We start from the raw sequence: 11,004 nt of genomic DNA, 5'->3' as shown, positions 1-11,004 counted from the left end.
TAATTTTACAATGGGAGTTATATACTTATATTGGGATTTATTTTTATGTAGGGTACTATATTGGTAAAAAAACTCCCCATAAAGTTCCACTAGATTTAATAGAGTAGAGGTACAAGGAAGACAAGCGTCATTTCATGGAGGGGTGAAATAAGTAAAAAAGGGGTGGAAATAGTCCCGTCGACAAAATAAATATGAACACGTAAGCTTATTCTCTATTGACTTGTTGACTTTACCTCTATCAAATCTCAATTTCGACGTAAATGATACAAGTGAATAAGGGTATCAAAAAATTGATTATGGATTGGTTTCGAGTAAGACAACATCACTTATTTACGAAATATTTACATATTCGGACTCTAATCAGGATTGAATTTCGGACGTACTTAATTGACCAAACCTGGATTAAATCCGGACAAGATTTATATGTTTGGACTCGGACAAAAGTATTGTGTGTTGGACTTGGATTTCGCACACATAATTTATGTTCAAACATGATTTAATTCGAATCGAACACCCTTAATACACCTTTTGTCAATATATCTTAACAAATTCTTTAAAATACAGATAAAATATGATTGTTGTCCTGTTTACGGTGCTCTTAGGTCTCTCAGCAACAAGATGAGGCTATGGAGATTGAGGGCCGGAGAGTGGAAAGAGCATTGAGGTTCAATTTCTTCTTTAACAACTAATGTGTGTCCAATGTTTGATTTCAATGAGAAGCAAATCTCTCAAGATATTTTTAAAAAAAAATATATTTTCATTATATTTTATGTTCATACATTTTTATTTTGTGGGCCTGCCATAACCATCTAATCTGAAGCCCAATAACTAATATCACAATGAAGGCCCATTACTTGAAATTCAGGTCATAAATTTTGAGCCCATCAAGCCCAAATATTCCAAAATGCTTCTCGTATTCCTCCCCAACCTTCCCGTTCTCGTCAAAAATATCAAACAAGTAAACCTCCACTCCGACCGCCGGCCTCTTCGGAGTCCCGAAGTTCCCCGCCGCGCGTCTCACCACATTCTCATTATACGCCAATGCATTACCCACACTCGCCGCCGCACCACCAGCCGTCGGCCACCCTGTTTCGGTTACTACAACCGGGATTTCTGGAAACCCCTCTTTCTCCAGCGCATACACAAACGCATCGACACTCGCATCGAATAGATTATTGTACATCAACGCACCGTCTTGGACGGCAGTTCTGCTGCCAAACAAGGCATAATCAGCTGCTATGAACGCTGACTCTTTTAAATAGCTGATGTAAGGATACAAATTAATCATGAAATTTGATCTACTTTCTCGTAGAAACTGTAGTAGAGGAATCAGAGTAGGTTTAATTGAAGGATCAAACGTCGCAGAGGATGGAGGATAAGAACTAACGATGACGGACGCTGCTTGTGGTGATGATAATTTGATTGTGTTTGCCAAGTTCAGAATTAACAGAGCTTGGTAGAGATTTTTTATGGCGGGAAGTAGGTGAAGAATGTAGACGGGATCTTTGAGGAAGATTTCGTTTCCAACAGCGATGTAGCGGATTTGATTGGCGGGAATGTGAAAGAATATATGAGATTGGAGCCATTCAATGGAGGTGGTGGGGGTTCCGGAGGCTAGGGCTGGGAGGATATCGTTTGGTATGCCGATTGTGAGGCTAATTCCTGTACCTGCAAAGGACTGTAATGTGTTGCAGTCAATGTCGAATATACGAACGTTGGAGATGGCATTGGATTTGAGGATGGATACGACGGTGGATGGTGGTGGGAGGTTGTTGGCAACGCGGCCGTAACATATTCCAACAGGTGCGCCATCTGCATTAAGAAATAATTGTTAATTTAATTATTATTTATTTATGGATTGCAGTTTTAAAATACGTATATGTGTCTTTGCGCAGCCCAATAAACCCAAATTTGGGTTGGGTTAGGCAATGCAAACCCCACTAAATTCAAACTCGAACTCTGGTCAGGTTAGGCAATGCATACCCTTGTTACAAGTTAGTAGGGCCGAGGTTCAAGACAAACCACTTGGAAATATCTGTGCTAGTTTATAATCAAACTCCTGATCTTGGGTAAGATTATTTACGCCCTAATCAGCTAGACTATCGCCAAGTGATTCTGTTTTGCTATAAGTTTATGAATGAAACAGTTCATGAAAAAAAAAAGTTTATGAATGAAACAGTACTGTAAAATTGTTGGTACCTGTGGATGGGTAAAGAAGGGACAGGAGGAGGTAGCACAGTGAATAGAGGAAGTGGTGATGAGTTCTGCTTTGCATTTTAGTCTTTGTGAAGTGTGAACTTGCTTTTGAGTTCAAAAAGCTATTTAGCACTCTAGTTTTTGATAGATTTATCATTGAAATGGGAAGGTTTAGAGTAGAAAGAATTGGTTTGATCCTTTTAGGTTTGAATATGGTCAGAAGTAGTGAAAGATTGTTGTGGTTCTTAGAATGAGTTTGGTCAACTAGTCCACTAGACAGAGGTCTTAAAAGAAGGTAAAGGAAAAGTAATCTGCTGGTCTTATTTTGGTTTAAGCTTTAACAAATCCACACCACCCAAGAAATTATGGTCAATATATCTGAGATAACTCCTATCTGCATCATGTGCCAATGAACCAAGTTAAGCATCTACTTTGTGTCTTGTCTTCTACATATGGTCCCCAAACAAACATTGTGTGAACTAATATTTCTACTTAAGCATGACGAGTGAGTCCTTGCATATAGTGATGTAGGGTTAGGGGACTAGTGGCAAGTAATTACAAAGAAAGCAAATTAATAGGATTGAAATGTCACATAATCATTGGTTGGGAGACTCGTTTGGACGTTGTTGATAAGACTAGTGCGATGACACTAGCCCCACACTATTTTTGGCAAATTTCCACTGTTTAGGCATTTAATGTTTTAGGAACATTTTCATAATTTCGTGTTTTTGTGTTTTGGGTTGTAGTCAGTCTTAATAATCATCATCTTTTAACTTTGAAAAAACTGAAAACCTGAGAGTTTATCTCAAATATGGTGGAGTCAAGTTTTACTTTCCTTGATTAAACGTTGGTTTAGTCTTGTTCGTTGTTTCTGCTTGCGTCATATAGTGTAGAATTAGCTTCTGCGTCATATGTGTATCTTAGCAGCATGTCTATCAACAGAATTTTTTTTTGGCTAAGATAATACACACATATACATCATGAGACAAACAAATTGGAACCATGATTATTCGATTCCACTAGTTGTCACTTACTTATTAATCTTATGTTGGAGCATAAAGTTATGATAAAATTTTCATATATAAAAAACTCAGATTTATAAAAAAAGAGAGTGATTGTCCCAATCTATATAGAGGAACTACCAACTCCACTTTAGGCAGAGCAACACGTTTTGGTTACAGCATCTCTTGGTTCCTACAAGCTGTCTGAATTCTGATTGCAGTTTTTAGGATCTAAAGCGAGTTTCCTAACAAAGCACTTGGTTAGTGACTTAGTGTTATTGATTAGAATATATGTAATTGTACCAATCATTGAAAGACAAACAACCACAAGTGTAGCCCATGCTTGCTAGAATAATGCATCTTTCTTTGGTAAAGAAAGTAATATATGGGACAATTATAAGGTGACCCCATTAAGCAGATAAGCCTCTGCGCAGAAGGAAAAGAAAACGCAAATCCCGATGTTGAATCCATAGATTACTTTCCAAATTTGCTGCAAGCCTGCAAAATTGGACCAATGGTCCAATACCCAAAATTTCTTCTTACCTAAACAACAACAAAGAAGAAGAAGAAAACGCAATGACAATAAAAAACAAACCAGGCTCCCTGTAGTAAGACTACTCAAGGTGTCTCCCCACCTAGATTTTCGTATTATGTAACATGACTTCAAGGTTTTGAGGGTTTAACTTGGTATTTGCTATTTAGCTTTAAAAGTTTGTGGTAATGGTAGAATGAACTATTTGCGAGTGTCGATTTGGAAGCACGGTGGTTTGTCGCGAGCTCAAGGGATAAGGCTTTACTGTTTTTTCTTTTCCAAACTACTTGTAGTTTTTCTGTCTCAATATATATTCACCCATCAAATATAGTCTGTCCAAATTCGATCGGCTTCAAAGCTGAGAAAATTTGAGAGCAGTTAAAAATTCCATTGATTCTGTTTTTCTGATGACTTGCAGTCAAAAAAACAATAGCCCCTGATCAATGCTGGACCAGAGTTGGTATACATGACTTGCACCAAAGATGATTCCAATTCAATCATTGAAAGTAAGTGACTGAGTATAAGCACAGATTCGATCTTTTATGGGGCCCTGAGGTTATAATATTTGCCTGTCCAAAATCTTACTTTCTCCCCTTACAAAGCAAGTGCTATGGCCTTAGTGCCCCTTCTTCTGCAGTAAAGAACACAAAGAATATCTTTAGTTGTTTCTCTTTATTAAAGAAAAGTTCCTTCTTTTATTAAACTCAATAACCCAAACCCATCTCCACAGTCAATTATCTTGTTCTTGCTTAATTCATGACTCCACCCTGAATCTCTCCCTTTGTTTGCACTCAAAGAACAAGAGAATTGCAGACTCAGTACTAATAGCCAAACCCCTTCTCTTGTCTCAAACCCGAAATACCAAAACATGTCATCACAAACCCAACAGCCTCTTATGCCCTCACAATCACAACAGCCAGTTGTGATTTACCCGAACACAAAGCCGCCGCCTTCTGGTTCTTCATCACACTCGAATGGATCATTTGGGACGGTGTTCATTGTTCTGGCTGTGATTATTGTTATATCTGGTATTGCTTGCTGCCTTGGAAGGTTATGTAACAAGAAGAAAGTCAAGTCCATACCAAAACAGAATCACAAGGTGCGTTCCAAGGAAAGGGAATTCGAATTCCGTCCCAAAGAAAGGGACATGGAGTTCGGGTTCGAAAATGGGATTCCAATGGGAAGACCAGTGCCGCATAGCCATGGTGGTTTGAAAGGGTTCAAGCCATCTGAAAATGGTCATCTTAGAGGTGAACAACTTAGGCCTATGGATCGTGAGCCTAAAGCAGCAGGTCCCATGATGTCATAGAGAGTTTGATTCTTCATATATGCTTGTGCTAAAATCATTCTGATTTTATGTTATTTGTTCTGTTTCTTTTCTAGTTTTAGGTTTTCACTGGTAGTTTCAAATATGTAAAACAAATTTATGGGTTTGGAATGAATAGTAGCTTTTATCATATAATTTGACTTGTTAGATCAATCTATGACCAATTAAATGGAATCAATGGGAACAGATCATGCTAAGTTGCAGGCTTTGCTTTTGATATTTGACCAAAAAGAGCAATAGGCCCATGCTTGTATCAGGGTCAAAATACCACAAACTGATGGGCTAATGAGCCTAAAGTTGTTTTAATGTCATATTTGTCTTCTGAGGAACCAATTTCTACTACTGCTGTCTTATGTTTTGCTATTCTCACTTCTTAAAGGAACAGAGTAAACCAAGCTTCTTATAAGACCTTGTTGATTCTGATTACAAGCCAGGCACACAATTTCACTCTTATCAAACCCTGCTGTCCCGTGAGGATGTTGGACGGAAGAATTAGGTGCAAAGTGTAATATATCTAAAGTAACAAATAAAATACACTCAAAACTGAAACTGTCTTGCTTCTGCATCAATAAAATATGATCCTTGATATTAAGGTAACAAGAAACAATAATGGTAAAAATAAAATTGTAGTGTAAAACTCTCACTTTACAATTTTCTTCCGTAGTCATTGTCGCTCGATTGAGGGAAAAAGAATGCCCCTTTATATCAGTAAGAAAGAAAAAAAAGAACGATTCACACGATATTAGGCCAGAGAAAGTTGAAGCATTTCTTCAGATATGGTATTCTGATGTTCTGCAAGCCTTTCTTGTGCAAGAAAAGATGAAAACAAATCTATCCAGAGAACATCCTATGGAAGTTACTTTTAGCCAAATTGATAACTGCTGTAGTTGCTTTGGGAGCCACTATATCTCTGACCACTACTGTCAGGGTTTATCGGTCGACTTTCTGACCCACCGCTTGTGTACCCACCAGAAGTATTCTCAAACTTCCATGACAATGGGGGTCCATGAGAGACTTCGTTCGATGTATAGTCTCCACTGTATGAGCTATAATCGGTTCTGTCATCACTGCCAAGTGCCATCCTTCTGAATTTCATGATATCTTGACTGTACTGCCCAGAATTATACGCCGTGCTCTGGCCATATTTCACCCCATTAGAGAGATCGGACATTTCTCCTTCATTGTCCAATGCCCTAACAACCTAGGAGAAAGAGAAGATGGAAGTCAGTTCAAAGTTCAAACTCGTGCAAAATAAATCTAGTTTTGATGATTCATTGGCAATCTGTTTGCATAGATTCTCCTCTGGTTAAGCAAACAAGAATCGTTCAAAAAAAGATGAATAACTGCAATTTATGAATATCACCTGCACCATCCGGGGCCGCTTTGGAGCGGAATGGCGAACGCAGGCAGCTGCAGTCTCGATCATTCTCAACACTTCACTCTCAACATAACGTTTTTCAAGCCGTGGATCAACAAGCTCACTGGGATCACCATTTTCAAGGGCACGTATGAGGACTGGACGAGCCTACCAGAAACATGACAAACATCATTAAGACAGGACCGGGTACCTCACAAAGACTAGAGAGACAGACAGTCAGACATGATTTCCATCCGCTAAATATAAGATCACGACTGGTAAAAAAATATATTACTTCTTGGTAGAAGCAACTATCATGATGAACATGGTCGTGGACGGACAAAAGTTCCACCACCAACACCATGCGCCAATGGCACATGGTTAGTGATTACAACAATTGTGCGTGATCTTGAAACTGCTTCTTGTAGGCTTTCCACAAATTATATTTGGCATGTACTATCTCAATTCTCAAGGCGATTTTGATTCTTTAGCTGATTTTTACTTATGTGGTGGATGCAATTAGTGTTAAAAGAATTTGAATCTCCCCCAGATAGTGAATATAATTGCAGTTGAAGAATAAAATCATCAAACACAGCTACGTATGATAGAAGGAAGAATTGTTTTATTAGTCGTACCCATTCGACTAAACTCTCATCTCCCATGGGCCGAGTCGGATCAACTGGCTTGCGCCCTGTTATAAGCTCTAGAAGCACAACTCCAAAAGAAAAGACATCAGATCTATCTGTTAATTTTCCACTTGATGCATATTCAGGTGCCAGGTACCTGAAAGCAAATTAAACACTACTATGAATGAATTATCATGAAAATATTTTCAGGGTCACAAAGCCCATATGAGAATCTTGACTTTAGCATTGAGCCTTCAGTGAAATTAAGATATCAATCTGTATAGGTTGGATGACACATTGACACCAATTATATGACCTAAGTTGTAACTGTCCCCCGCATTGCCATAGATATTGTCTCGTAGTCGGTATTCACAATTTACACTAGTTTTTTTCCAAGAACCAAAGACAAAAAAAAAAAGGAAACGTAATGGAAGCATCAAATCATCAATTAAGCTCAGCTAGAAAAAATCAAACATTCATACCCAAACGTTCCCATCACCCGGGTTGATACATGGGTCTGAGTAGTGTCATTTAGTCTGGCAAGTCCAAAGTCAGCAACCTGTAGTAGAAGCAACTCAAAAATTAGAATGCATGACTTCACAATTAAGGTCCCTATCTTGAGAATCGTGGAAAGGGGATAAAATAGATAAAGCAAAGAGTGGTAACTTGCCTGTGCTTCAAAATCATCGGCCAACAGAATGTTTGCCGACTTAATGTCTCTGTGAATGATTTTTGGGTGACCTACAAATATATTCATAACAAGAAACCATTTGTTTTAATTATCGAACTAGCATATAAGAAGGGACAAAAAAAAGGGAAAGGATTAATGCCAATAATTCATTTGCTAGATAAGATGCATCATCAGTACAGTCAAGTATATCCCATATCATACTTCTTGTTACTTTCTGAACAGCTTAGTAGTTGAATTTAGAGTGAACTTCGTCCATTTATACACTTTCCAAATCCCGGCACTCTCCTGGAGTAAATGACATATAACCACTATTTTTCGCTTCTTAAAGGGCAATATGCACCATGCATGAAATGAAAAAGAGGTTAACAATTTAAAGTGACAGCATGCACTACAGCTATAGCTGGCTTCTTCACCTTTTTTCCAAGAAAATGGAAATTCGACAACATATATATAATGAGAATGCTCGAATAGATACATACAATCTTCATGAAGGTATGCCAAGCCCTTTGCAGATCCTACGGCAATCTTGACTCTTTTAGGCCAATCCAACACTGGGATTCCTTTAGCTGTTGAAAGCTTCAGCATTAAAAGAAGTTCATCATATGGAAATTAAAAATTTTGACTGGGGAATAAATCCATCATACCATGCAAATGATGCTCAAGAGTGTTATTTGGAACAAATTCATAGATGAGCAAGCGATTGGTCTCAGCGATGCAATATCCCACCAAAGAGACTAAATGTCGATGATGCACGCGACTAATTATCTCTACTTCAGCCCGGAACTCACGCTCACCCTGTCCACTACCTGCCTTGAGCTGCTTCACAGCAACAACTTTCCCATCTGACATCCAACCCTTAAAAACACATCCAAACCCACCCTCACCGATAATGTTTTGACGAGAGAATCCATTAGTTATTTGCATCAGCTCTTCATAGCTGAAATTTACTTTATTACTGAAAACACCACCAGATTCTGGTCCTTCTCCTTGATACGGGCTTTTTGTTTGACTCCCAAAGCTATTTCCAGTAGTAGAAGGTGGTCCTTGTGAATAATAGTAGGGATCTGCAAGTCCAGAATGCCCCATGGTGAGTGGCTGTCCTTTGTTGTATCCATCTGCATTAGGAAAATAAAAAGACTCAGCAAGAATTGCAAAACTACAAGTGATGAGAATCTCATAACAACCAAAACTTTAACCTGCTTTCCCAGTAAATGTAGGGGGTGGCATGTACGGGGAAGCATAGGCCTTCCTTTTATTCCTTCGCCTTGACACAACAAAGAAGATGGCAATTAATGCAATGATAAATACACTTGCCACTGTGGCACCAACCACGATACCTTCATTCTTGCTCCCATTGGAATCCTTCGGTGGGCTCGAGCCCCGGGAATCAGAATTGCCTGTTTGTGAGCTGGAGGAAGCAGAGGATGAAGAACTGGGTGATCCTTGAGAACTGCTTTGTCCTGATTCTGTTGGAGGGGATATTGTAGTCGATGGATTAGCATTTGACCCAAGTGGCGTGGGTGGTGAGTTTTCAACTACAGGAGATTGAGGAGATGTGGACGCTGATGATGGAGGTGGCTGTAGGTTTCCAGAAATAGGCAAGGTACCACCTCCAATGGAAGGTGCTGGGGCGTTTGATGATTCCTCTGAAGGAGTGGCAGGTGGGATAAATTCGTCAGATGGAGCTGGTGGTGATTTATTTGTAGGGATTGGAGGCGGAGGAGAAGGAGTGGGGGAAGTTGATGATGTAGGCGGTGGAGATGCTGTAGAGGGGTTCAAGTTTGATGGAGGAGGAGATTGTGGTGGTGGTGAGGCACTAGGTGGTGGTGAATGCGGAGGAGAAGAGGAAGTTGTGGAGTTTGAGCCGGAAGATCCAGAAGGAAGAGGAGACTGGGAATTTGAAGGAGGCGGCGATGCTGGTGGCGAAGGAGGAGGAGAAGAGGCTGGTGGTGGTGAAGATGCACCAGATGGTGCAGGGGGTGAGTCTGATGAGTCTGCTAGCTGCTGAAGGACGCCACCCGATGAAGGCGGAGACGAATGCGATGTTGAGCCATCCAACATAAGAGGGGACTCATCTGATGAAGAACCCGGCGATTCCGCCGAGCCTGACATCCTTCTTCCCTCTAAAATCGTCCTCCTATATTCTTCCTCTCAGAATTCTCTCTTCTTCCATAAACATTTTAATTACTTCCTCTTCTTAGTTTTAAATTCACAATCACACAGAAATTCAATCTACTAACACAAAACTACCTTCTTGACCATTCAAACAAAATACAGAAACAAAGAAAACCCAAATCCAAATTCTGCCTTACAAACCCTAGGAAACAATATATTGGCACACAGAAGTAATTAAATGGAGTTCTTGTGAGCAGAAATCAAAATACTATACAAATTCAAACCCAAATATACTCAATCTGCAGGCACAAATTCAAGAAGAAAAACGAACACAAATATTGAAACCTGATAGTATCAAAAATGTCAATGAGCGCTAGAATTGGCAGGAAATCGCGAGGAGGGTTTTGCAAGAGAAGACTCAAAGAAACGCGTGTGGGGTGGGGGTACGATTACTTGTACCCACGATTCCGTTTGGAGCTAACTACCGCTCTCTTTGCCATTTTCTAATTCTCTGTCTCCTTGAGTTTCGGGTTGCCGCGCAAACACCAACGACAACTTGTTCACGCTGTTGGACTTGGATTGGAGGCCCAACGCCTGTTCCTTTTGTTCATAGTAAAGGCCCAAATGTTCGCTCTGTTGGACTTGGATTGGAGGCCCATCGCTTGTTCCCTTTTGCTCATAGAGAAAGGCCCAGATGAAGTTGTTTGCTTGGTCTGTATCTGCATATTGGGCTTATGTAATAAGATAGGCCTAATTTTGCAAGTCGACTAGGTCCTTCGCATTCTTGTTTTACAATGCAATTAATTTTAAAATGGATGAAACTGTGGTTTTTTTAGGCATATATGTCTAGACGTAATGTGGGCCAGCTAGCCTCATCACGACCCACATGGTGGCCCACTCTCTCTCTTGGTGGGTCGGGTCGATTCATGAATCACAAATGGAGAGCTTTAGTCACACGTCATTTTTTTTATAAAAATACTCTGGTTAACCGCACTCCTCTCAAAATTTAATATTTTTATAATCACACCCAAATTAATCAAAATCTCAAACAATTTTGAAACACACCCCAAACTCGTGAAAGTGTTGAGAGAAATGGATGATATTTGAGAAAAGAAAAAATATGCCCAGAAACATGTAGATATTCTACACTGTCCTTAAG

At 39.6% G+C, this 11,004-nt stretch overlaps 3 protein-coding genes across 3 annotated transcripts; 1 reads left to right on the top strand and 2 right to left on the bottom strand.

Annotated features, from left to right (window-relative positions):
- Window positions 1-815: 815 nt before the first annotated feature.
- On the bottom strand, window positions 816-3,107 carry LOC120007975 (glucan endo-1,3-beta-glucosidase-like). Its single transcript, XM_038858470.1, has 3 exons — window positions 3,028-3,107; window positions 2,183-2,199; window positions 816-1,812 (listed from the first exon to the last, which is right to left on the bottom strand). Exons 1-3 carry the CDS (start codon window positions 3,105-3,107, stop codon window positions 851-853), a joined length of 1,059 nt encoding a protein of 352 aa, XP_038714398.1. The 3' UTR covers window positions 816-850.
- Window positions 1,670-5,188, top strand: LOC120007175. The gene is made up of 2 exons (XM_038857368.1): window positions 1,670-1,803; window positions 4,148-5,188. The coding sequence occupies exon 2, from the start codon at window positions 4,598-4,600 to the stop codon at window positions 5,036-5,038; it is 441 nt and encodes a 146-aa protein (XP_038713296.1). The 5' UTR covers window positions 1,670-1,803; window positions 4,148-4,597; the 3' UTR covers window positions 5,039-5,188.
- A 520-nt stretch (window positions 5,189-5,708) lies between these two features.
- On the bottom strand, window positions 5,709-9,913 carry LOC120007981 (proline-rich receptor-like protein kinase PERK13). The gene is made up of 8 exons (XM_038858477.1): window positions 8,927-9,913; window positions 8,375-8,845; window positions 8,210-8,296; window positions 7,710-7,780; window positions 7,522-7,598; window positions 7,049-7,196; window positions 6,420-6,581; window positions 5,709-6,257 (listed from the first exon to the last, which is right to left on the bottom strand). Exons 1-8 carry the CDS (start codon window positions 9,840-9,842, stop codon window positions 5,919-5,921), a joined length of 2,271 nt encoding a protein of 756 aa, XP_038714405.1. The 5' UTR covers window positions 9,843-9,913; the 3' UTR covers window positions 5,709-5,918.
- Window positions 9,914-11,004: the final 1,091 nt, after the last annotated feature.

This window comes from Tripterygium wilfordii, chromosome 10 (genome assembly GCF_013401445.1).
Source record: "Tripterygium wilfordii isolate XIE 37 chromosome 10, ASM1340144v1, whole genome shotgun sequence".
Classification (NCBI taxonomy): domain Eukaryota; kingdom Viridiplantae; phylum Streptophyta; class Magnoliopsida; order Celastrales; family Celastraceae; genus Tripterygium; species Tripterygium wilfordii.
Note: the sequence above shows the minus strand (reverse complement) of the source record. Positions and strands in the feature narration are given on the sequence as shown.